The 25,122-nt window shown below is 45.4% G+C and overlaps 1 protein-coding gene across 2 annotated transcripts in view; it reads left to right on the forward strand.

Moving 5' to 3' along the window:
- PSME4 (proteasome activator subunit 4) overlaps positions 1-25,122 on the forward strand; it is a 294,381-nt gene that overhangs the window by 253,821 nt on the left and 15,438 nt on the right. For both annotated transcript variants that reach the window (XM_063918650.1, XM_063918651.1), the window contains 7 exons: positions 8-133; positions 1,842-1,994; positions 5,393-5,497; positions 5,662-5,753; positions 7,053-7,184; positions 8,724-8,932; positions 11,931-12,016. In XM_063918650.1, the coding sequence (XP_063774720.1) occupies positions 8-133; positions 1,842-1,994; positions 5,393-5,497; positions 5,662-5,753; positions 7,053-7,184; positions 8,724-8,932; positions 11,931-12,016 (903 nt within the window). The remainder of the gene's footprint in view (positions 1-7; positions 134-1,841; positions 1,995-5,392; positions 5,498-5,661; positions 5,754-7,052; positions 7,185-8,723; positions 8,933-11,930; positions 12,017-25,122) is intronic.

The raw sequence follows: 25,122 nt of genomic DNA on the forward strand, positions 1-25,122 counted from the left end.
CTTGCAGGCCGAACAAATAATATATGATCAATTCACTGAGGAAAAATTCATTGATCAGTTGATCAAGTTTCTGTCTTTAGAAGATCGAAAAGGAAAAGACAAATTTAATCCTCGCAGGTTTTGTCTTTTTAAGGTTAGATTTTTTTTCTTACTTTTATCCACTTCTAGTGCTAACAAAGTCTGTTTAACCTAACTGCAAACTGGCTTGTAAAAATAAATGGTTTTCATGATATACTAATCATAATATCATAGTCGTCTTTAAATGTGTGTAACCATTTAATTGATGGAACCTTAGTGCAAGTACCAATCACTTCTGGAATATGAGCAATCATCTTACCTATGCCACCTAGCGGTCAGATGGTGAGTTTTCATGACGACTGGACAAGGGGGGTCATTCCAAGTTGATCGCTAGCTGCCGTTGTTGGCAGCGCAGCGATCGGGCAAAAAAATCAGCATTTCTGCGCATGCACCGCAGTGTGCACGCGCTACGTACGGGTGCAAAGTTCTTTGTGGTTTTGCACAGGTTCTAGCGAAGCTTACATTCGCACGGCACAATACAGAATGATTGACATGAAGTGGGCGTTTCTGGGTGGTAACTGACCGTTTTCAGGGAGTGCTTAGAAAAACGCAGGCGTGCCAGGGAAAACGCAGGCGTGGCTGGGTGTGTGTGTGACATCAACGTCCCCCCAACGTTAGAATCAACGCACACGAAGAGTAACTACAGGACTGGTCTTGTTTTGCACAAAATGTTTATGCAGGCGCTCTGCTGCACAGGCGTTCGCACTTCTGCTAAGCGAAAATACACTCCCCGTTGGGCGGCGACTATGTGTTTGCATGGCTGCTAAAAACTGCTAGCGAGCGATCAACTCAGAATGACCCCCAATATCAGAAGACGCTGTAGCAACAGATTGAAGGTGCAGTGGGTTACCTGTGGCAACATACAATGACACAAAGCATCAAAAGTCCAGGAAACATAAAAGTTTCTGAAAATCAAAAAGTAGTTTAATTCACAAGTACCGAGATATGAAACTGGGGAAAAACATACTAAATAAACAGTCGGAAGGTGTGATTTTTGCCGAGCCTATGTAATATCAAAACAAAGTCCAATGTGTTCTCTCCAATTACACCATGCCTTTATTTGAGCGGTGTTGAATGTAGAGAGTACCTGGCGACTGATATTCAATATAGGAATGTTCTTATTGATTGACGTGCAAAATTGGGATCATTTTGGCAATTGACAGGAAACCTTTCCAAGACCTAACAGCCCTGCAAATAGGAAAGATTTTGTAATGCCAGAGAGAGAGATTTGAATTTTACCAAATCAGTGCCGATACTGAACAAAGACAAGTCTGTGAAGCCCTACTTTGCATTACTGATATATCATACGGTCATGTATTTACATTGGGATATGCACATGTAACCGTCAGTTGTATGCATTCACCCAGTAGACACCAGAATTTCAAAAGTAATAATGTGGGCATGGTTAAAATATCTTTATCTAATATGTCAACATTGACATAATGTTGACATGACCTGTCGGCATTAGTGTTTAGATGTAGACGTGAACGTGTCGACATGCCGACCGTGTTGCTTTGAAATGCCCATCTAAGCTCTGTGTAATGATACATTCCTCTCTTCACATCTGTCTTCACATGACTATCTAAAAAATGCAAGCCTTTAGGTAGCCATGTTCTGTAACCTCCAGAAAGAATTTTGAAAGGAGATAATTTGTAGAAGGACTGCTAATGTAATTGATGGATCAGGTGTACTCTTTTAAAATTCTGCTATGATTGTGCTTTCGTGTGGCATCATTTTGATAGAAATATTTCTCATGTTTTAAGGGCCTGTTTAGAAACTTCGATGATGCTTTTTTGCCCATCCTGACTCCCCACTTGGAGCGATTGGTGGAAGACTCTCATGAAAGCACACAGAGATGTGTGGCCGAAATTGTTGCTGGATTGATCAGAGGATCCAAACATTGGACGTTTGAGAAGGTAAACTTAACTAGCTGATCTCATACGCAGCCTGAGCTGTGCGCGCTTCTGTACAGACTGTTTTTTTATTTAATTTTGCATTTTATCTGTTAAAATAATTTAGATGCTTGGTAATAGCTAATGTATTCATTAGACATACGTGCATAGTTATGATCTGAGATATATTCTTTCAGGCAGCAGTACCACCTTCATATTTGGTGAGGATAATAAGGCGCGTGGTCATATACAAATAATGTCCTGTAGTGGAAAGAAAAAAGTGAAAAAAAGTTGCATTTTCAGCAACCTCTCTTCCTCCTTTTTCTTGTAGGGTTGTGACATCAGCAGTCTATGAACACCAGAATCGTGTGCTTTTTGCTCCCCAGAATGCCTAGCTATCAGCATTGTGGAGGCAGAGAGCAGCCACAAGTACAAAATTGCAGGATCTGCACTTAATCTCTGAGCAGGCTATGTGGTTCTATCAGCCCCCCGAGTGCCACTGCCTGCTCAGAGGGGACTGATCTGTCCCTGCTGAGCTGCTTGTTTCATGCTCTGCTGTGCATTTTAGTGGCATTACGTGTGAACCTTACCTTTAGGGGGCAGTACAAGCCTCTGGATTTGAATCCGTCTAATGCACAGGTTCTCAAACTCGGTTCTCAGGACCCCACACAGTTCATGTTTTGCACGTCACCTGTACATTTTTTTAAATGTGACAGTTGGTGATGCACAGTGCAGCTGCTGGGAGACATGGAAAACGTGAACCGTGTGGGGTCCTGAGGACCGAGTTTGAGAACCACTAGTCTAATGAATCTGATGAGAACACAGAAGTATCCAGTATGAAAGGTGGTGGTGCGGGGCAGCTAATTTTACAGGTGAATCTATGAACACAAGGATGGGGCTGTAATTATTGTGAGCAGCCCTGCTGCATCCTATCACCAGTAAAAGATCATCATCACTCGCTCCTTGTCAATGAATACAGTGTATTCCAATAAATATTATTTCAGTCCACAAAATAGCTGCCCCCAGTGTGTTAGTGTAATGCACACACTGTAATAAATGGTAATCCTCCACTCTATAAATGTTTGCGCAGAAAAAATATAAACCATAAGGAGAGGTGGGAAACATTAAAAAGTGCAGTATTAAAGGCAACAGACCTTTTTATCAAAAGCGTAAGGAAAAACACAAGGAAATGGAAGCCATTGTGGTTTGCGAAAGACGCAGTATTGTGAAAGCAAAAAAGATGTGTCTTAGGAAATCTAAGCAGACTCAAAATAATGAAGACAAAGATATATATCTTGTTAGACAAGGAGACTAAAGGGACCTACACACTGGGCGGTATCTTGAACGAGATCGTTCATAAATGAACGATAAATCGTTCATATCTTTCAGTGTGTATGCTACAACGATGAACAATGCGCATGCCCGCAATCGTTCATCGTTGAGTGATCATCGCTAAAACATGCCGGACCATTTCTGTGTCTGTACTCTCATATCGTCCAAATTGGCTATCGATATCGTCCAGTGTGTAGGCTATAAATCACCATCCGTAATATCGATGGTCGATAATATCCCTACCATCGCCCAGTGTGTAGGCCCCTTTAGAAGGTAATCCGATGTGCAAAGGCACAAACTGAGGAGAAAATGGCCCAGTCAGTTTTTTTTAGATCTATAAGGGAAAGGAGAAAAACAAAAGGCGGAATAATAAAACTAAAGACTGAGACTGTGAGTCTTTTTGAGGGAGACAGTGTAATAGCAGATCATCTTAATAATTATTTTTGCTCAGTATTCACTACTGAAAGAGTGTGGGAGGGGCCACAGTTAAGTTGCAGGGATAATCAGGAAAATGCAACAAGTACATTTACAGAGAAGAATGTCCTAAGAGAACTCTCAAAGCTGGAAGTGGACAAATCTATAGGGCCAGATGGGATACATCCAAAGGATACTAAAAAAAAACTTAGAGGTGCTGGTAGCACCATTAACAGAATTATTCAACCAGTCATTAGATACAGTAGTAATTCCAGATGACTGGAAAAAGGCAAACGTTGTCCCACTGCACAAAAGTGGAAGCAAGGAAGAGGCAGACAACTACAAACCAGTGAGTCTTACTTCAGTAGTAGGGAAATTGATGGAAAAACACTCAAAAGAAAGAGTTGTAGATTATCTCAAATCCAGCAATTTACAGGATCCCAAACAGCATGGATTCACTGGGGGGTACCTTATTGACTTTTTTGACTGTGGGACACTAAAAGTGATGGATAAAGGTGGAGCCGTGGATATAGATTATCTAGGCTTTTGACACTGTTCCACATCGCAAACTGCTAAATAAACTCGAAAGCTTGGGATTGGATAATACAGTGAATTCACAGGAGGGGAATGTTACCAGTGGAGTACCCAGGGATCTGTACTTGGACAAGTGCTTTTTAATATCTTTATTGGTGACAATGCAAATGGTATTAAAGGGAAAGTATGCCTTTTTGCAGATGACACAATGGTATTCAGCAGGGTAGATACACCAGTAGGGTTAAAACAAATGATTAATGATCTAGGTAGACTAGAGGAATGGTCAAGAGTGTGGCAGTTACAGTTTAATGCCAAAAAATGCTAAATCATGCACTTGGGTCTCAAAAATCTTAAGTCCTAAATATAGTATTAATGGCTCTATACTGGAAACTGAGAAGGAAAGGGATCTAGGAGTCACTATTTCAGGTGACTTAAAGACAGGTAAGTAATGTAACAAAGCAATGAGGAAGGCTAGTCAGATGCTTGGCTGCATTGGGAGAGGAATTAGCAGCAGAAAGAAAAAAGTAATAATGCCACAGTATAGGTCATTGGTACGGCCTCATCTAGAATACTAGGCCATATCTTCAAAAGGATATTAATACATTAGAGACTACAAAGAAGGGCGAATAAATGGTGAATGGCCTACATCACAAAACTTACTCAGAAAAACTAAAAAAATCTCAATATGTGTAGTTTGGAGAAGAGAAGGGAATGGGGGGACATGATAGAAACTTTCAAATATATCAAGGGTTTTAATAAAGTCCAGAAGGGAAACATACTTCAAATGAAGAGAAGCAATAGGACACGAGAACATTCACTGGGACTGGAGGGAGGTATGATCAGGGGAAATTTTATGAAAAATTACTTCACGCAAAGTGTAGTGGACAAGTGGAATAGTCTCCCATCAGAGGTGGTAGAGGCTAAGACAGTAGAGCAATTTAAACATGCATGGGATAGACATAAGGATATCCTTACAAAGAAACAAGGATCAAATAAGGTTTGAGATAAAAATATGGTAAAAGAAGGGGCAGACTAGATGGGCCAAGTGGTTATCTGCCGTCAAATTCTAGGTTTCAAAACATGAAAAAAGTTTTGATTCAAGAAAGCTAAGAAAAGATAATTTTATTTATGTGCCGAAACAGGTGGAAAATCTGTGGCGATTTCTGTGCCCCCTACTGAGGACAGCATTATCCAACATCACCGTGGAGACCTACAGTGACTGGGGCACATGCATTGCCACTTCCTGCGTAAGTTCTGCTCTTCCTGTCATGTGTCTGCTCTGTCTGTGTACATCTCGTAGCATCCATACCATCTGTTCATTCTTTCCAATGACGTGCACTATGTGTAGCTGTCAGTGAATGTTCCTGTATGTGACAGGTCCGTCATCACCAGATTTCTTTATCTTCTTTAGGAGAGTCGGGACCCTCGGAAACTCTACTGGTTATTTGAGCTGCTGCTGGAATCTCCAGTTAGCGGGGAGGGAGGCTCCTTTGTGGACGCTTGGTAGGTGTAGTGTCTGCATAAAACGTTTCTGTTGCCTAAATATGATGGAGGCAGGTATATCATATGTTTATTAGAATCGGTATGGTGGTAAAAGTTCTAGTTATAAAAACAAATTTGCTTTGTATTGCACACAGTGGGGTTTAGAACATTTAACTGTTTTTGTATTCCATCTGAAAGGAACTTTTTAGTAGACACGTAGAAGCTATTACTTTTATTTTAGTGCATTTAGTGCTTAGTCCTTTGGTGGTTGTTTTCAGGTATTTTATTTGTTCTCCATGCTCCGGGTTTGTGTAAATGTTACATTTTGAAGTCGTGCAATTTAATTTGGACTGAATACAGTGATGTCTGTAGTGTCTATGGAAATTCCAGGCTTCCACTGAAGGTAACCTGCACACTCTGGGCTTAGGGGGTAATTCCAAGTTGATCGCAGCAGGAAATTTTTTAGCGGTTGGGCAAAACCATGTGCACTGCAGGGGGGGGGGGGGGGGGGCAGATATAACATTTGCAGAGAGAGTTAGATTTGGGTGGGTTATTTTGTTTCTGTGCAGGGTAAATACTGGCTGCTTTATTTCTACACTGCAATTTAGATTTCAGTTTGAACACACCCCACCCAAATCTAACTCTCTCTGCACATGTTACATCTGCCCCCCCTGCAGTACACATGGTTTTGCCCAACTGCTAGCAAAGTTCCTGCTGCGATCAACTCAGAATTACCCCCTTAATTCAGATGTGGGTGGTGTAAGCACCGCTGCCGCTTCCCTGTTAATGCAACAGGGGGCTTCTGATATAAGTAGATGCCTCCTGCATGCATTAGTGATACGTGCTGTGTCTGAGGATGCAGCATTGGATCACCCGCAAGCCGGCTGCCGCATCTCCAACCAAGAGTCCAGCAAACCTCCATCTCTGATGGAGATTCTGGCCTTGGCTCTCCCCCAAAACAAAGACATCACACCTCCATTTGGAAAACTGTTCCCAGCGCCGCCCCCAAACAGCTGCAGGCTGTCAGTCTCTTGTCATCTACAGCTATACTACGTCCAACAATGCAGGACCTGTACTGCACATATGCAGTATGGTTCAGGTGCATACGCCAAGTACCCAACATAGGTACTTTTACACTATGTGCCATTAGATGTCACTGGCAAGGCTACATCAGGAGCAGCTTCTGTTTGTGTTATGTTAAGTGGGCAAGGGCTTATAGTATCTGATAACTGAGTGGACTGGCTGCTAGCATACACGTGGGGATATTTGGCATATAAGGCATGTCCTTTATTAACGTCCGTGTTTATCCTCTGTCCTCAGCCGGCTGTATGTTCTTCAGGGGGGTCTTGCCCAGCAGGAGTGGCGAGTTCCAGAATTACTGCACAGGCTGCTTAAATATTTGGAACCTAAACTTACTCAGGTCTACAAGAATGTCAGAGAGCGGATTGGAAGGTAAGGCTCCCTCATGGCTGGGGATTTCTTTGCTACTCCTGATTTATACAATTCTTTTGTGTTTTCCTAATGCTGTAAACTAAATGGCAGTATTTTCTCCTTTATACGATCAAAAGAAGTAGTTTGCGTCTTATAGCAAAAGATCAACTATAGAGTTAAAATTTTGGCTTGATTAAAACACCCTCCCGTGAAAGTGTTAATTTTTAGTTGAGCCCTTCATGAAGCCCTGAGAATTGTGTGTTAAAACAGTTTCCCCATGGCTGCAGCAGTGCCATAGTGCAACACCAGCCAAAACCTGTGTGCTTGGTGCGTGGTCAACCCATCTAACCGTCTGGCTGAAAAACACCTAACCGTCCGAATAACCATAACCCAGTTCACAGATGGGCAAGCCCCGGATGAAATTGCTTTAGTATACAGTGTCTGGGGATCTGCTGATGGGTAAGAGCAGGTCAGCTACAGATGTAGCAATGCTCAGCTTGGTTGCAGCTAGGCGCACCTGTGATTCGTTTGCTGCGACGCGTGGGCACATTCACGGAGGCATATTCGCACCCACTATCCATAGACTTTACGTTGTGCGATTGAGGGTGCGACTAGTCACAGCTGGGCGCAGCTAGTCGTACCTGTGATGTGTGCGTCTGTATCGTGGGTAAGCGGAGCCCAGCTGCATCTGGATACCAACGATTAACAATCTTAAACTGTCCAGTCTCTCTCTATTAAGGTGTGGGACAAATACAATAATAGCCTATGACTTTTGAGAGTCAGCGCAAGTCCAGCAAGATAGTCATTAGATGTACCAACCTGGTTTTGCCTTTAATCAAAATTAGTTGCCACCTTTAAATCTCACCATAATTTTGCCAACTTCTGCAATCCTGGGTGTTCCTTTTGGTATTCTAACTCCATTCAGGCTTCATAAGCTTGTCATACGTGTTTCTCCTTGCGTGGGTTACCTCCGGGTACTCTGGCTTCCTCCCACAATCCAAAAATATATTGGTAGGTTAATTGGCTCCTGATAAAAAAAAGTTTTACCCTAGTTTGTATGAGTGTGCGCGTACGTTAGGCTATATAGATTATAAGCATTGATGTGAGTACCCCAAATATTCTCTGTAAATGGCTGCGCTGTATAAATAACTGGTAATAAATAATACATTTGCTGTGTATTATAAAAGCATCAGAGTAATGGGATTCATCTGTTGAACACTATCGCTACATTATGAATGCACTGCCCCATGCAGCAAATGAGTGGCTGTTGGACTGGACTGATATGAACTTCCTGTGCTATGAGCTCAGAGCGCTGTAAGGCATCTGGCAGCTCCTGGCTCCAGCTAACAAAGCCACATTTGCTACATGGGAGGAGTAGACCATGGGGACTAGAGTTGTCCATTTTCTGGCTTGTTCTGCTGTGCGTTAAGTTACTAAGAGCAGAAGACTGCAGTGAGTTATAGGCTGTCTTCCATTGCATATGGCTGCTTCTGCAATGTGTAGGCTGTAGTTGCACTATAACACCCATATGGCTGCTAACCGCAAGCATTTTCCTTTCAGCGTTTTGACTTACGTATTCATGATTGACGTCTCCTTGCCAAACACTGCTCCCACCAAGTCTCCTCGTATTTCGGAATTCACTGCCCGTGTCCTTGAGAAGATGAAACCTCTCATGGAGGCAGATGAGGAGATTCAGAACCACGTGATGGAAGAGAATGGGGTCGGCGAACAGGATGAAAGAACTCAGGCCATTAAATTAATGAAGACCAGTAAGTGATTAATTATAGTGGGCAGTAAGGTTCAGAGGTGAGGTTGTAATATTGAGTTTGAATGTTACCCAGTGCTGAAAGTAGGGTGGTAAGGAGTACTATTAAGAAATATGGTGGTGGTACTCCGTACCACCAGCTCACAGCTGAGGCATAATTTATAAATGGCAGTTTTGTGTGTGGGACATAAAATCGTGTCAGTGGCATAACTGTGTGTGGCATAATATGTAATAGGCATTATGGTGTGTGGCTTAATGTTTAATGGGCATTACGGTGTGTAGCATAATGTTTAATGGGCATTACGGTGTGTGGCATAATGTGTAATAAGGATTACGGTGTGTGGCATAATATGTAAGGGACATTATGGAGTTTGTGCATAATGTGTAAGGGGCATTACGTGTGTGGCATAATGTGGCCATGTGCCTATTGCTATGTAGCCACTCACCTAGTTTTGTGTGACCACGCCTCCTCATGATACGTGACCACACCCATTTTTACTATCTGTACCACTAAGAAAAAAATTCTGCTTGCACCACTGATGATACTAACTGATAAAAAGTATTTCCATGGCTTTGATGTCTCCTGTGGTGCATAGTTATAATAGTAGTCCCAATTGTTGGATGCTCTTACCCTGCCATCCACACAGTGGTGAGGAGTGTTAGTCGGGATGTTTCACGGATTTTGGTAAGTTAGTGGTGCCACTTTTAGTAAGTCAGCAACTTGCCTACTGCAAGTGTCCACCAGCCCCCTCTGTCCTGACTCCACTGTATCTGGGACTCAACATTTAAGAGAGAGTTGTGTCAAGCCTTGAAGAGCGAGAAAATGGTGTAGTTGCCCAAAGCACCCAATCAGCTCTCGTTTCTCTAGAACAGTCAATGAAACAACAGCTCAAAGCGGATTGGTTGTTTTGGGCAGCTTCTCCACTTTCTCTCTCCAAGGCTTGATACAGCTCTTCAATCTTTATTCTACCTGCCCGGGCCTAACCTCTGAGATTTCTGCTCTCAAGTCTTGTAATATGAATCTTTTTAGCACTGTCCTAAGGGGCTGGCGTGCTAACTTCTGTCCAATCTCCTTTGCGGGGTGGGAAATAGCCATGCAGTCTGACCCTTTGATTATCCTTGAAACACAGGAGGTATGACTGATATTCCCTGGTTACATTTCAACCCCTATAGCGGGCATAGAAAATACGCCAGTCAACAAGTTCTGAAAAGGACTTTCAGGCCCCTGAAAGTCTGCACAAGCTGCACTTTAAATGGCAGCTTGGCAGGAGAGGAATCTTTTCAGGTTCTCCGCGGAAGAGCCGCTTTTTAGGAGTGATGTTTAAGTAACTGGGGATGATGAATGGGTCTGATATGTACTGTAAGCTGACAAACAATGGTAAATGCTCGGTCATTCCTGGAGATAATTATGTATCAGGTTCTGGAAAGGGGGAGGGGTCACAGAAAAACAGAGAGGGGGGGGGGGGGGTTGCAAATCCCACCCCTACATTTCCCTTCAGCACACTAAAAAATGACCTGTAACCATACCTTAACCTATCTGGTAATAGAAATTCAGAGAATTAGTTTACACATGTTTGCAAACACATGTTTAAGCTGCTGAGCCACTTCAAGGCTTCTCCGATGTCAGCAGTCCTAACACTACATAATAGCAGTGCCCACATAGGGCCATATAATTTGTCACAGTAGGCCTCATGATAAAGGCTATTACTAAAACACATCCAGACAGAAAGCTAACTCACCCCCAGGATCTCCCATTGGCACTACAAGGAACAGCATGCCTTCCAAATACTGCTCTCATTCAATGCCTCTCGCACACAAGCAGACAAATAATGGTAAATGCTTGATCATTCCTGTAAGCTCCCTGTTTATCAAAGCTTGTACAATACAAAGGTATCACTGCTAATCATTTTAACATAATGAATGCGCCCCATGAACGCCATCCTAAATATATCGGGTATTGCTCTGCATGGCAGTAATAGATACCTGTTCACAAAACACACTACCATAAGCGTTACGTTCAGTAATGTGATATCATATTGATTATACTGTACTACGTCATGGGGATTAATCTGTCATTGCGTTACTGCAACACGTGGCTGATTTGCTTCAGAATGAAAGGGGATATTACGTTGTATGTCTAGTAAAAGCTTGTATTGTCCATTTGCGTACAGATGTGTCCTCCTTCATCTAGACTCGTTACACCATGCAGCATGAGTGGATGCGGTTATGTTACCGGAAGTCGGGATCCCGGCGCCGGAATCCCGACTGCTTAAAATGGCGACACGCATGATCACAACATGCAGAGTTTATTCCCACTCGTGGGTGTCCACAACACCAAAAGAGTGGGAATAGAACCTGTGGCGAGCATAGCGAGCTTGTAAGGGGCTCCGTTGTGCTCGCCTCCCTGTCTGCATGGATCCCGGCGTCTGTATGCTGACCGCCGTGATCACTACCGCCAGTCACTCATACCCAACTTAGCATGAGATGCCTGGCGTGGGTGAGCCACAAGGTCCCGTGCAACTCTGGCATCTATCTAACGTCGGGCGTCTATCTTTTGTCAAAAATGCATCTTAGTCGCAACGTAATGCGACTAGGACGCACCAGGAGACTGTGCTGATTGATGTGATATAGGACACTTATATATTGTGTGTGACGGACTCTGCATACGGAGCACAATGGAAAAAAGCAGCGATTGCAACATTGTAGCACTTCATGTACAGATTCAGAGACTCAGTCGCACGCAGATATACATATATCACATTAGTCAGTGCAGTCTCTCCTCCTATGTCTTAGTCGCATTGAGTTGTGACTAAGACCGTTTTCGGCAAAAAAGACGCCCGACGCTAGAAGATTGTCACGCATCCTGGTGTGCCAAGAAGGGGTGTTTGGCATGGCTGCAGGAAAGATGAATGAGGAGACGTCTGCTTTCTCATAATAGTAATGTTGGCCTATCTATGATATCTGTATTGTATGCCTTAGTAAGTCTCTCCTCCGCTTTGCAGTACTGAAGTGGATTATGGCGAGTGCGGGAAGGTCGTTTTGTACAGCTGTGTTGGAGCAGCTACAGCTTCTGCCTCTGCTGTTCAAGGTCAGTGTGTCAGCATACCCATTACTGTGCCGACGCCTTTACCGGACACGCATAACAGCTGTGAGTGTGGCATGTGCAAATGTTTCTGCCAGTTCGTATACCACCTGTGTTTTGTACCCGGCTGTGTCTTCCTAATCTGCCTGTAGGGATTGTATCCCCTCCTCCTCTGTCTCTTTGCATGCACTGTATAGCTGAGAACTCAACACAGGGCTTCGGTCATTAAGTAGAGCGGATTTGATGTCCACCCCAAAACCTTAGTGTTTCATTCTTGTTATGTGCTTCTTTCCGGCCTCTCTTCTGCTTACATTTTGTTAATGACTGTGGTATATTGCTTCTAGGACAGCGTTTTCTGTTCCACTGGCTTTCACACCACCCAACAACGTGATAGATATATATACCCCCATACTTAGCGGTTGTAGCTCTTTTTCTCTGTCATCCATCTGGGGGACGCTGCGCTGTTACTTGTGGGTTAGAGGTGTGTGGTTGTGGAGTTTGGCACAGAACTATTAAATAACCTGACTCCTCCCCCCTCTAACCCCTCCCATCTCCTTCCTGCTTAGCCAGCACCTCAGTTTTAGTTTTGTGCCTGTGGGAGTACAGACACAGATTTTGTCTCTCTGAAGATTTTAGTTAGGTGTTTTATTATTTTATTATTGTATTCAGGTGACAGGTACTACTAGAGTGGGGTTAGATAAGAGCTCCCACTCTATTCTGCCGCTGGAAGCCACCACACTTCGGTCACTGGGGCTTGATTCCTGTTTTCTAGGAGAAGAAGTTCGGCAGTGAGAAGGTACAGGATAGACACAATCTGTCTCTGACAGTATTGGTCTATCCTTCATATACTTCATATACTTCATTTATTAATATACTTTTCACTGTATTCCCCTGTTACATTCCCCCCACCTCCCTTCCTCCCCTTTCCTCGGAGATGAGCGATGGTACACAGTAGCGAGGGCTTTACTGATCCCTGCTACTGGTGTACGGGTTAGTCCGGAGTCCGAGAGAGTGGTGAGTCACTCCCTGGGGGGACCGCTTGGAGCCGCTGTATGTATCGGCGCGCAAGAGCCGGGGACTTCCGCCTACAGCGCGCCTTCTCAGAGATAACCCGGCGCGTACGTCAGTTGAAGAGGGGACGGATTCCCGCCCTGCACTACCGCGTACGCACTCCAGCCGGCGTCTACAGAGCTCCGGGGCGCCATCTTCTCCAGAGGCAGTACGGGGGACGCTGTGCACACACGCGGCTAAAACACTTATTTGGCTCACTACTACTCAACCTACTTGTTCAGTGGGGGTCACCTAACAGCAAGTATACTTTAGGGGGCATAGTGTCCTTCTATACTTTAGTGGGGGTTATCTGTTTAATTTGTACAGTATACCTCAATATATTCTTTCAATATAAATTGCACAGTATAAGTCACAGTATTGTCCACTACTCTACTGGGTTTATAGTTTGTTTGTAGTACATTATTTAAAAAAAAAAGTTTCATTATGACCAGTAAGCCAGACAAATCTACAAAGGGGAAGACATCCTCGGTGGTTTATTTTTCATGCTCACAATGTGGGTCAAAGCTGGCTAAGGGTAGCGCGGACGCTGGTACCCTATGTACTGCGTGCTCTGGTGCATCTGTGGCGGACCAGCAGGGAGATTCTGCGGATCAGTCTATGCCTACTTGGGCCAGGAACATTGTAGATGCCATTTCTGAATTACATCAGTCCAGATCGGAGGCTGATTCCGGTCAGAATACGGCGGAACCTCTCTGGGCTCAGAATATGGGCAGGTGTCTTTCTGATTTAACTCAATCTCTAAACAAATTTGTAAACTCTGCCGGCAGTTCTTCTGCTACAAAACGGTCACAGACGTTGCCTGCTATAACTTTCCCGGGGAAGGAGTTGGAGACATCCCCATTGGAGGAGGGGGGAGTAGACCCAGAGTGGGACGAAGTTTCGACCTGGGAAGATGAGGAATTTTCTACTAGCTCAGGTGTTAGATTGCTGATAGAAGCAATCCGTCAGACTCTTAATATTCAGGATACGGAAGTGGCAGAGACTTCCTCTGGTTTTTTCAAACGACAGGTTACTGCCTTTCCTTCTTACTCCCATTTTGCGGATATTTTAAAGGAACCCTGGCTTAAGCCGGATTCTTGTTTCCAGGCCCCTAAGAAATTGAAATTTCTCTATCCTTTTACAGAGGAGGATACAAAATTTTGGGAAACGGCTCCAAAGGTAGACGCCCCTATTTCACATTTAGCAAAAGCTACGGTTATTGCTTCTGTACAGTCTGTGACGTTGAAGGATCCAGCAGATAGGAAGATTGAAGCAATACTTAAATCTATGTTTTCTTTATCAGGTGTTTCTCTTCGGCCAATTCTAGCTGGCGATTGGGTCCTCAAGGCCGTGGATGACTGGCTAGCACAGGTCGTATCTGGAATGCAGTCTGACAATCCATCGGAAGCCATTCAGTTAGCAGAACAGATTTCGGAAGCTCTTACTTATGTGGGTGAGGCCTTGTTAGATTCGGCTGCGCTGCAATCCCGTATTTCTGCCTTGACCGTGACAGCAAGACGGTCTCTTTGGCTTCGGGTTTGGAATGCCGATTCTGACTCAAAACAGACCTTGACGGCGGTGCCCTTTGAAGGTGAGTTTCTCTTTGGGTCAGAATTAAAGAAGATTATTTCCGATACTACAGGGGGAAAGAGCCCTTTTCTTCCAGTTGCTCCTCAGAAACCGAAGACTACAAGGTTTCGGTCCTTTCGTACGCAGGACAGGTGTAATTCCCATTCCTTTCGTGCTTTTTCCAGGTACCCACGAAGAGGGGCATTCAGAGGTAGAGGAACACAGGCAACTCGTAAACCTGCTGACAAACCTACTTGCATGACTGTTCACGATCGCCAGGGGGATCAATGACGGTTGGAGCTTGGTTACTACAGTTCAAAGAAGTATGGCTTCTGTCGAACCCAGATCGCTGGGTGATGGGGGTCATATCCAGGGGATATGTGTTTAGATCTCGAGGAACCAGTCCCATATCGGTCTGTTCGTCACTTCTCTTCCGAGCGATCCCTCCAGACGTCAAGCTCTTCTTCATGCAACAGCCACTCTTTTACAGAATGGTGTAATTCTTCCAGTTCCCGCTCAACAGAGAGGTCGGGGATTTTACTCGGGTCTTTTTCTCGTGGACAAACCGGACGGTTCGTTCCGACCCATTCTGAATCTAAAAGCCCTCAACCCGTATCTCTCCACCCAAAAATTCAAGATGGAATCCATTCGCTCAATAATCGCTGCCATGGAGCCAGGGGAATATTTGGCTTTAATAGACATAAAAGACGCCTACCTACATGTTCCTATTTGGATAGGTCATCAATCTCTTCTGAGATTTGCAGTCGGTCCGTGGCATTTTCAGTTTCAGGCTCTTCTCTTTGGTCTATCCACGGCTCCTCGAGTATTTACAAAAGTCATGGGTCATGTCGTCGCGGTTCTCCGTTGTCAGGGCGTCAACATCACTCCATACTTGGACGATCTGTTGATCAAGGCCCCGTCAGAGGCGATTCTCAATCAGAACCTGCGTCTAACGATAGAGACTCTGCAGTCATTCGGATGGATAATAAACTTTCCAAAGTCGTCTTTACTCCCTTCCTAGAAAATGATTTTTCTGGGACTTTTATTCGACACCAACAGCCAGAAGGTGTTTCTTCCTACGGACAAGATTCAGGATCTGCAGTCCAGAATCCGGACCCTGTTGCACTTACCGGTAGTGTCGGTCCTCAGATGCATGCAGGTGTTAGGCAAGATAGTGTCTTCCTTCGAGGCAGTCCCATACGCCAGATTTCATGCCCGACATCTTCAGGCTCAGATTCTCGGCTGTTGGACTCTGATGGATCCACTTCTCGAATTGCAGTTGATCCGATTGTCGGTAAAGACTCGTCGGTCGCTTCACTGGTGGCTTCACAGTCACAATTTGAGAAAAGGAGCGCCGTTCACGGTTTGGTCTTGGATGATGGTCACCACGGACGCAAGCCTCAGCGGTTGGGGAGCAGTGTTCCAGACTCATCACTTCCAGGGGCGCTGGAACAGTCACGAGTCGAAGTTACAGATCAACATTCTGGAATTGAGGGCAATCCGGTATGCACTCCTTCAGATTCAGACCATGGTACAGGGTCATCCAGTTCGTGTGCAGTCCGACAATGCCACAGCAGTGGCTTACATCAACAAACAGGGAGGAACTCGCAGCTGGTCCGCCATGAGAGAAGTCGCTCAGATTCTCACGTGGGCGGAACGGTGGGTTCCAGTAATATCCGCAATTCACATTCCAGGAGTCGAGAACTGGGAAGCGGATTTTTTGAGTCGTCACACGATTCATCCGGGAGAATGGGAACTTCACCAGGAGGTGTTTCTCTCTCTAGCGGCCCGATGGGGAATGCCCGACGTAGACCTAATGGCGTCTCGTCTCAACAAGAAGCTTCCTCACTACGGCAGGATCCTCAAGCGTTTCTGATCGATGCTCTAACAGCCCCGTGGCAGTTTCAACTGGGTTACGTGTTTCCGCCAATTCCGCTGATTCCACGTCTACCTCAACGCATTCGGCGAGAATGTCTCGCAATAATTCTGGTGGCTCCAGATTGGCCGCGCCAACAGTGGTACACTCTTCTGCGCAGCATGGTCGTCGGAGACCCCTTTCGTCTCCCCCTGCGACCAGATCTTCTTCTTCAAGGACCTTGTCGCCACCCAGATATAGGTCGGCTGGCTTTGACGGCTTGGTTCTTGAATCCAACATTTTAAAAGCAAAAGGTCTTTCTCGTTCTGTTGTGCAGACGATGATTCGGGCTAGGAAACCAGTGACTTCTGGCATTTACCATAGAGTATGGCGAATTTACATCGCTTGGTGCGAGAAGCGGGGGTTAACTCCGCATTTGTTTAGACTTCCTTGCCTGCTATCTTTCCTTCAAGAGGGCCTCGAAAAGGGTCTGAGGCTTTCTTCACTGAAGGGTCAGGTTTCGGCCTTGTCGGTTCTTTTTCAAAAGAAACTAGCGATCATTCCAGAGGTTCAGACATTCCTTCAGGGAGTACTTAGGATTCAACCACCTTTTTGTTCCTCCGGTTCCTCCCTGGGATTTAAACTTGGTCCTTACGGCCCTTCAAAAATCTCCATTTGAGCCTTTGGAATCTGTAGAACTGCGTTATCTAACACTAAAAGTTGTTTTTCTTTTAACTATTGCCTCATCTAGACGAGTGTCTGAATTGGCGGCCCTTTCTTGCAGGCCGCCCTAGTTAGTGTTTCATGAGAACCGGGTGGTTCTGCGGACTAAGCCTTCTTTCCTTCCAAAGGTTGTTTCAGCATTCCATTTAAATCAGGACATTGTCCTTCCAGCATTTACTCCGTCGTCTTCTCCCGGGGAGAACTCCCATTTGGCCCTCCTGGATGTGGTTCGGGCCTTACGTGTTTATTTGTCTCGCACGGAGTCTTTCCGTCGTACGGATACCTTGTTGGTATTGATTGATGCTCCCAAACGAGGTTGGCCGGCTTCCAAGAACACTGTGGCCCGTTGGGTAACTTCGGCCATCAGACAGGCGTACGTGTCTTCAAATGTTTCGGTTCCTGACTCAATTAGGGCTCATTCGACTAGAGCTGTTGGAGCCTATTGGGCTATTCGCGGTGGTGCATCTATTGAGCAGCTGTGCAGGGCGGCGACCTGGTCGTCGGTCCATACTTTCACAAAGTTTTACCGTTTTCATACTTTTGGATTGGACGCTGCCTCTGTTGGGCGTCGTATTATACAGACGGCTATGCCGTCACCGTCTCCCTCCTCTCATTAGCTTGCTTTGGGAAATCCCACAAGTAACGGCGCAGCGTCCCCCAGATGGATGACAGAGAAATAGGGATTTTTGTTACTTACCGTAAAATCTCTCTCTGATTCCATCTGGGGGACGCTGCGATCCCTCCCATGGGTTTGTCTGGTTTAACCGGTTAAATTTTTTCGGTCTACCTCCTTTGGCTTGGCTAAACGTTAACTTAGCTGCTGGCTAGGCAGGAAGGAGATGGGAGGGGTTAGAGGGGGGAGGAGTCAGGTTTTTTAATAGTTCTGTGCCAAACTCCACAACCACACACCTCTAACCCACAAGTAACGGCGCAGCGTCCCCCAGATGGAATCAGAGAAAGAGATTTTACGGTAATTAACAAAAATCCCTATTCTCCAAACGTTTTACCCGTTTGTTTCTTTTTCATCCACTAGGGGTCACTGGAGTACTCTTGGGATATGGACGGTGCGTAGCAGGGAAGGCACATTTAAATATTTAAATGTGTAACCCTCCTCTTCCCTCCTCCATACTCCCAGGATCCTCAGTGTTTTTTATGTGCCTCAGGGAAGCACATCATGAGCTGAAAGCTCAATTTTGATTTTACTTTTTACATTTTCATTTTTGATTTTGATTTTACAGGCAATCCCTTCCCCACTTACTAAGAAGTGTGGGTCCGGGATTGTACTGCCTCCAGCCGCTGCTGACACGTGGGCGCTTGCAGGAAAAGCACGGCCGTGTCAGCCAGGCAGCATGCGATCCCTTCCCCACTTACAAAGAAGTGAGGGTCCGGGATTGAGCGGCCATCTCCTCCACATGAACAGGCCACAGAAAGCTGAGTGGAGGAGATTTCTAACATGAGTAATTATATCTAAGTGCGCTTACAGCGCAGCTGCCCACAGGAGTACAGTGGCGGAAGCCGCGTACGGTAGCTTCTGACAGCTGCCGCAAGGTTAGTACAGGGGCAGTCAGCTCTCGCTGCCGCCCGCCGTGTATAGGAGGCTGCGCTGCTATTTCAGAGCGGCCGCGCTGCACGCCGCCCAGCCGCTCATACGGGTATGCAACCCCAGTTACACCGGCCGGCCGCCCGCTCATACAGGTATGCAAGCGGCTGTTACACCCGCTGGCCGCCCGCTCATGCCGTCCATGCACGCCGCCGCTTCCGGGTCCCGCTACTCAATGGACACCGCCAGCTGCTTCCACACGCCGCTCTCAGCACATAGCGGGTGCAGGGAGCGTATGCTATACAAGTGGGGGGAGTCTGCTCTCTGTAAGCGTCTCCTACTCCCACACGCCGCTCCCAGCACATAGCAGGTGCAGGGAGCGTGTGCTATACAAGTGCGGGGAGTCTGCTCTTGGTAAGCGTCTCCCGCTCCCACACGCCGCTCCCAACACATAGCAGGTGCAGGGAGCGTGATCTGTAAGATAACAGCACCACTCCCAGGGCACCTACACACAGTGCGGGAAGCCTACTCTAGGTAAGCGTTTCCCGCACCCACATGCCGCTCCCAGCACACTGCAGGTGCAGGGAGCATGTTCGATAGAAAATAACAGTTTCCGTAAGCGCTCCCAGCAAGGTGCATGGAGCGTTGTACTTCTGGTACATTTTTTTTATAACTGTTTAAGCTCCCTACAATTCCATACAGTAATCTGTGTGTGTGTATATGTGGGGGTATTTATAGGTGTATGTATGGATATATATGTATATCTTTATCTATAGGTACGTATACAAGTTTTTGGGTAATTGTGTGTGTATGTATATATACAATTTTATTTATGGCAGAAAGCCAACACTGAACTTCTATATAATTAGCCACATGGCTGGGTGCCATTTCTGCAGCTACTTCCTGGTTCTTCTTCCAGGAATTTAATGTAGCCTACAACACTCTGCCACTAGAGGGTGCCGGGGTGTTGTTCTGAATTTCTTAATGTGTGTTAGATTCTAGTTTATACACACTTTTGTCACTGTGCGAGTGTTACGTAGTGACATCCACGAGCACAGTGTTAATACAACTCCGCATACGGATATCTACCCGCATTTAGTTCAGAAGTAGTAAGGCGGCTATATCTAAGAGATGTCATTGACATGTGAGATGAACTAGATAGTACGCCGATCTAGCAGGGATCGATTTGTCTACACAGTCTGTCTTTTCTTGCGGTGCCGACCTGGCGTGGCCGCGCATCGGAATCGAATCGGGATCGCAAGGTGTCTTTCACCTTACACTCTGCGCTGGCTTTTCTTGCGATTTTGACTATATAGTAAAAGTCGAAAGAAAATATCTCACCATGTGTACACACCCTTAATATATATATTACCGTCTGGGCTGCTACAGTGTGAGCACATGTTATGTCAAAGATTTCGCAAAGTTTACCAAAGTCCAAGTCTGGCGCTATTCTTAACAGTAGCCATCTTTGGCCGCAGGTTCCCAGTTTCAACTAGGCTGCAACCTGACGATTCAATACCAGACCATATATATCTCACTCACACAAGCGAGTCACATTCTCTATACCACAGTATATGACAATTCAGGGGGTGGATACAAGTTGGGTAGCCACCAGTAATTCATCATTGCCAAAACCTTCCAATACGTTAACTATTCGATCACAGCGGAAGTTCCGCTTAATGAACCCTCAAACCGTACTTTCACGCTATGCTGAAGGCCATATACCTGATGCAGTTGGGGTTTAGTTTAACGGCATTATGGTTGCATGGGCAACATAGTTGGTAGCCGAGTGTTGTCTAGAAAGGGTTTTCTACTTCTTGCTAATCACGGCGGAGTATTTAAGCATGGCTACTATGGATCTCAGCCAGGTTAGTATGATTTCAGCATCAGGGTGACACCAAAATTAGGGAAATTAATCTCTGCCTACGGCGTGAAAGTCTGTTTACGACCATTTACAAGTTCCTAATGAAATCACGCTACACCAGCGTTCAAATCTTTTAGACATCAGCCTTTCCGAGGCTCTTCTACAATAGCTGGTCTTCAACTAAACCACTGACCGTCGTTCGGTCTGCCAAGCCAGTGGCTTGGTGTGCTTTTAATTATCCTTTGGGGGAACATATATTCAGATGTTCCATTTGTTGTGATAGCGGAAATCTACAGATCTGTGGATCCACAATTCAGTCTTTCAAATAAAGTTCTATTGTTTACCGCGTCTTGCTGGTTTTTTTTTCCCAAGGCAACATCCAAACTAAGCTTGCCTGTGTCAGAACGCACAGAGGCAGTCCTGTAGACCGCAATTCAGTATCTTGTACATTCAGTGTTATTACTACAATTTCTTTTCTGTAGTACCACAGCGGACTGCTCCATCATAACCATATTGATCCTAAAAAGGCTCAATCAGTACGTGACTGACTACATATTTTAAATAAAATTCCTGCGGTCAGGGATTGCGTGTTACTATAGAAATCGTCCTGTCACTAAAGCTCAGGGACGCGTAGTTATGTTTTCAATTTTTTGTCATATCAGGCATACTTCAAGGTTTGCAGTACAACAAAACCATTATCATTTCAGACACTATTATTTGGCCTCTCGTCAGCGCCTCGGGTAGTCACAAGGGTGCTGTCTGTGATAATAGCTACTCTCAGATCCTGGGTAGTGATAATGCTGTGCTTAGACAACCTTATCATCAAAGCTCCGTCTCAACAAATACTCCTTCAAACTACTTTACTAACGTACAATGTGCTATTTCAGCACGATTGGATGGTCAATTTCTGCAAATCTAGCCAGGTTTTGTGTCGAGGAATTTTATACCTAAGACACAGAATGCACAAGGTATTCGTTCGCTAATACAATTTGTGCTCGATCCACAGGAAGTCTTGGTGCACTTGTACTTGCGACTGTTAGAAAACATACGTAAGTTTTATAAGCATTTTTTTTCCGGAAGTTGCACTCATGTTCTTTTTAACTGAATCCACAGTGGTCAGACATTCATCAGATAATGCGCTTATATCTAAGAACAGTGTATCACTATTCTCATGCCACCACATACTCAATCTCACCGCGGAGAGACTGTTCAGAGTCTAGATTTACCTCATTCAGTTGCGCAGTAGTAATACTACATAGTGTATCTTCACACCAGGCCTGACAATAAATGTCCTAGTACTCAAGTCAATGTACAATACACAGCGACAGGAAGTTCACGTGGTCCAGTCTCAGGTAATTCCTCCGTTAGAAGCGCGACGGCAGTCGCATAAATCACCAAACAAAGAGGGACTTGACGTCGCAGGGCTATGCGACAAGTTGCTGTAATCCCAAATGGTGCCGAGCATCACCAAGTAATATTGTCGGCAGTGTTCGTTCCGAAACCCGACTACTCAAAAGCGGTTTATCTCAACCTTCAGCATTTTCATTCACCGTAATGCGGGGAAAGAAAAAAAAACAGTATTCACAGGTGTTACAAATGTTAGTCCAGAGATGCAGTTACCCACAGCGGAATCTAATGGCTTCTCGCCATCATCGTTAAGCACACAATATGTGTTCAAAACAACAAAGGCAGTGGCAGTGAGGGCTCTCACAATAGCGATTTTGGGTGGCTGACGCTGATCAAACAGACCATATCTTTGGCCGCGGCTGCTGCGTATACACCTAATGCAACACCGTTCCCTTTGCCAAATTTAGCGCGTCAGAGTTCACAGGGTCGCGGTTGACACCGCACTCTTAAGACAATAGGGCTTTCCAATATCTGTTATACTAACCAGATTACCTGCTAGGAAGCCAGTTACAGCAGCTCATTATTAGTAATTGGCGAGCTTATAAAGGGTGGTGTGAAGTTCACAAGTGGCTGTTTTCTTCAGGGTTCTCGTTTTTTGCTATGATTATAGACTCTGTTTGATGGAGGACTACGTTTATCGACACTAAGAGTGCAGGTCGCTGCCTTGTCTATTTCCCTCCAAGGCGTTTGGCTTTTGCCCAACAGGTTACTCTTTCCTGCAAGGTCCTTCCGCCTTTTATACCGCCTATGGCGCCTTGAAACTTCAATATGTTTTCGATTTCGTTGAATCCTGATAACACGTGGAGGTTAAGTTCTAACTTGGGAAACAAGGTTTTTCCTAGCCTTACCTTTGGCAAGGCGTATTTCGCAATTGGGTGCCTGCCATCGTTTTAATGTTTCATGAGTGAGTGCGGAATTTCTGACAAATTCCGTTTTTTCTACCAAAGGTAGTATCATCTTTTCACTTGAATCAACCAATCATAGTTCCAGTATTATAAGGAACTGCAGGAACAGCTACTTGGGCTGTACTACGCGCTTAGGTAGCCCGAACATCAGCAGTACGTAAAACTGATACATTATTGTTCGTTAAAATCTAGTCAGGTTGGGTTCCCCAGCTTCCAAACACATTTTAGCCAGGTGGATTACACCGACCATACGTCAGGTTTTCCTTTGTGCTAAGCTATAACCGCCTACGTCAGTTACTGCTCATTCCCCATGTTCTGTGGGAACATCATGGGCAGCAGGTCGTGGAGTTTCTACGGCACAACTTTGCAGTGCGGCTACATGGTCATCAGTGCACACGATTGTGCGCTTTTACAAGTTAATATGTTTACGGCATCAGCATCTAGCTTTGGCCGTCTAGTGTTACAAGTGCCAAACAGCTCTCCCGCCCACGGGGGGAAACTTTGGTACGTCCCAAGAGTACTCCAGTGACCCCTAGTGGATGAAAAAGAAAATAGGAGTTTGGTACTTACCAGGTAAATCCTTTTCTTTGAATCCATAGGGGGCACTGGACGCCCACCCAGAGCAGTTGTTCACTAGTTTGTAGTAAGGTCAAGAAACCTTATGGTGACACGTTATCACCAACTAATTCTTATGTTATAGTGATTATCTATGATAGTGACAACTTTCTAGTTGTCCGTTATGTTAGGTGTCAACTTTATTGTTGTCCGTTTATAATGTTATATGTAATTCTCCATTGTTCACCTCTCTGTCGCTCCTATTCGGCTCAGTAAAAAACACTGAGGATCCTGGGAGTATGGAGGAGGGGTTACACATTTAACTATTTAAATGTGCCTTCCCTGCTACGCACCGTCCATATCCCAAGAGTACTCCAGTGCCCCCTATGGATTCAAAGAAAAGGATTTACCTGGTAAGTACCAAAATCCTATTTTTTTTTCTCCCCAAATTCTAAAAAGTTTAATATTCTTCAGCACTTAGCACGTTTTACCATATCATAAAGAAGTGTTCTGCACATTTCAGTCATTGACTTATAGGAAAAGGTTTCTGAAAGTCACTGACTGAAACCTCGTCCATGCAGATCCCTTTGTGTAAGAACCATTGTGCTAGGGGACATTACTCCAGTGTCACCTTAACCTTCTGTAGACGGTGTTCTTCCCAATCAGTGTGTCGGGCCAGGTGGCATGGTGCAATAGTCAGGAGGGGGATGACTGAACACTCTTAATTATAAAGACTCTAGAGCAGGGGTGGCCAACCAGTCAGTGACAAAGAGCCAAAAAACCTTGTTAGGTACGTCAAAGAGCCAACATCGAGCCGATGGCACACATGCAAAAATGGAATGTGGCCTTGTGCCTGCTAGACCACACCCCTGGTATAAAATACATTGAAAAAGCCAGACCGACATAAAATAATTTTTTTAAAGCCAGATCCATTGAAAAAGCCACTTTCACAAAAAATAATTGAAAAAGCCAGATTCACATAATAAACTTCAGCTCCCCCATGTGTCACTCCAGCCAGCACCCTCCTGTCACTCCAGCCAGCTCCCCCATGTGTCGCTCCTGCTAGCACCCTCCTATGTCATTCCAGCCAGCTCCCCCGTGTCACTCCAGCCAGCTCTCCCATGTGTCACTACTGCCAAAACCCTGCTGTGTCACTCCAGCCAACACCTTCCTGTCACTCCAGCCAGCTCCCCATGTGTCACTCCTGCTAGCACCCTATGTCACTCCAGCCAGCTCCCCCGTGTCACTCCTGCTAGCTCTCCCATGTGTCACTCAAGCCAACACTCTCCTGTCAATCCAGCCAGCTCTTCCATGGGTCACTCCTGCTAGCAGCCTCCTATTTCACTGCAGCCAGCTCTCCCATGTGTCACTACTGCCAAGACCCTGCTGTGTCACTCCAGCCAGGTCTCCCATGTGTCACTACTGCCAAGACCCTGCTGTGTCACTCCAGCCAGCTACCCCATGTGTCAATCCAGCCAACACCCTCCTGTCACTCCAGCCAGCTCCCCCATGTGTCACTCCTGCTAGCACCCTCCTAAGTCACTCCAGCCCGCTCCCCCGTGTCAATCCAGCCAACACCCTCTTGTCACTCCAGCCAGCTCCCCCATGTGTCACTCCTGCTAGCACCCTTCTAAGTCACTCCAG

The sequence above is a fragment of the Pseudophryne corroboree genome, chromosome 4, assembly GCF_028390025.1.
Source record: "Pseudophryne corroboree isolate aPseCor3 chromosome 4, aPseCor3.hap2, whole genome shotgun sequence".
In the NCBI taxonomy this organism is placed as follows: Eukaryota; Metazoa; Chordata; class Amphibia; order Anura; family Myobatrachidae; genus Pseudophryne; species Pseudophryne corroboree.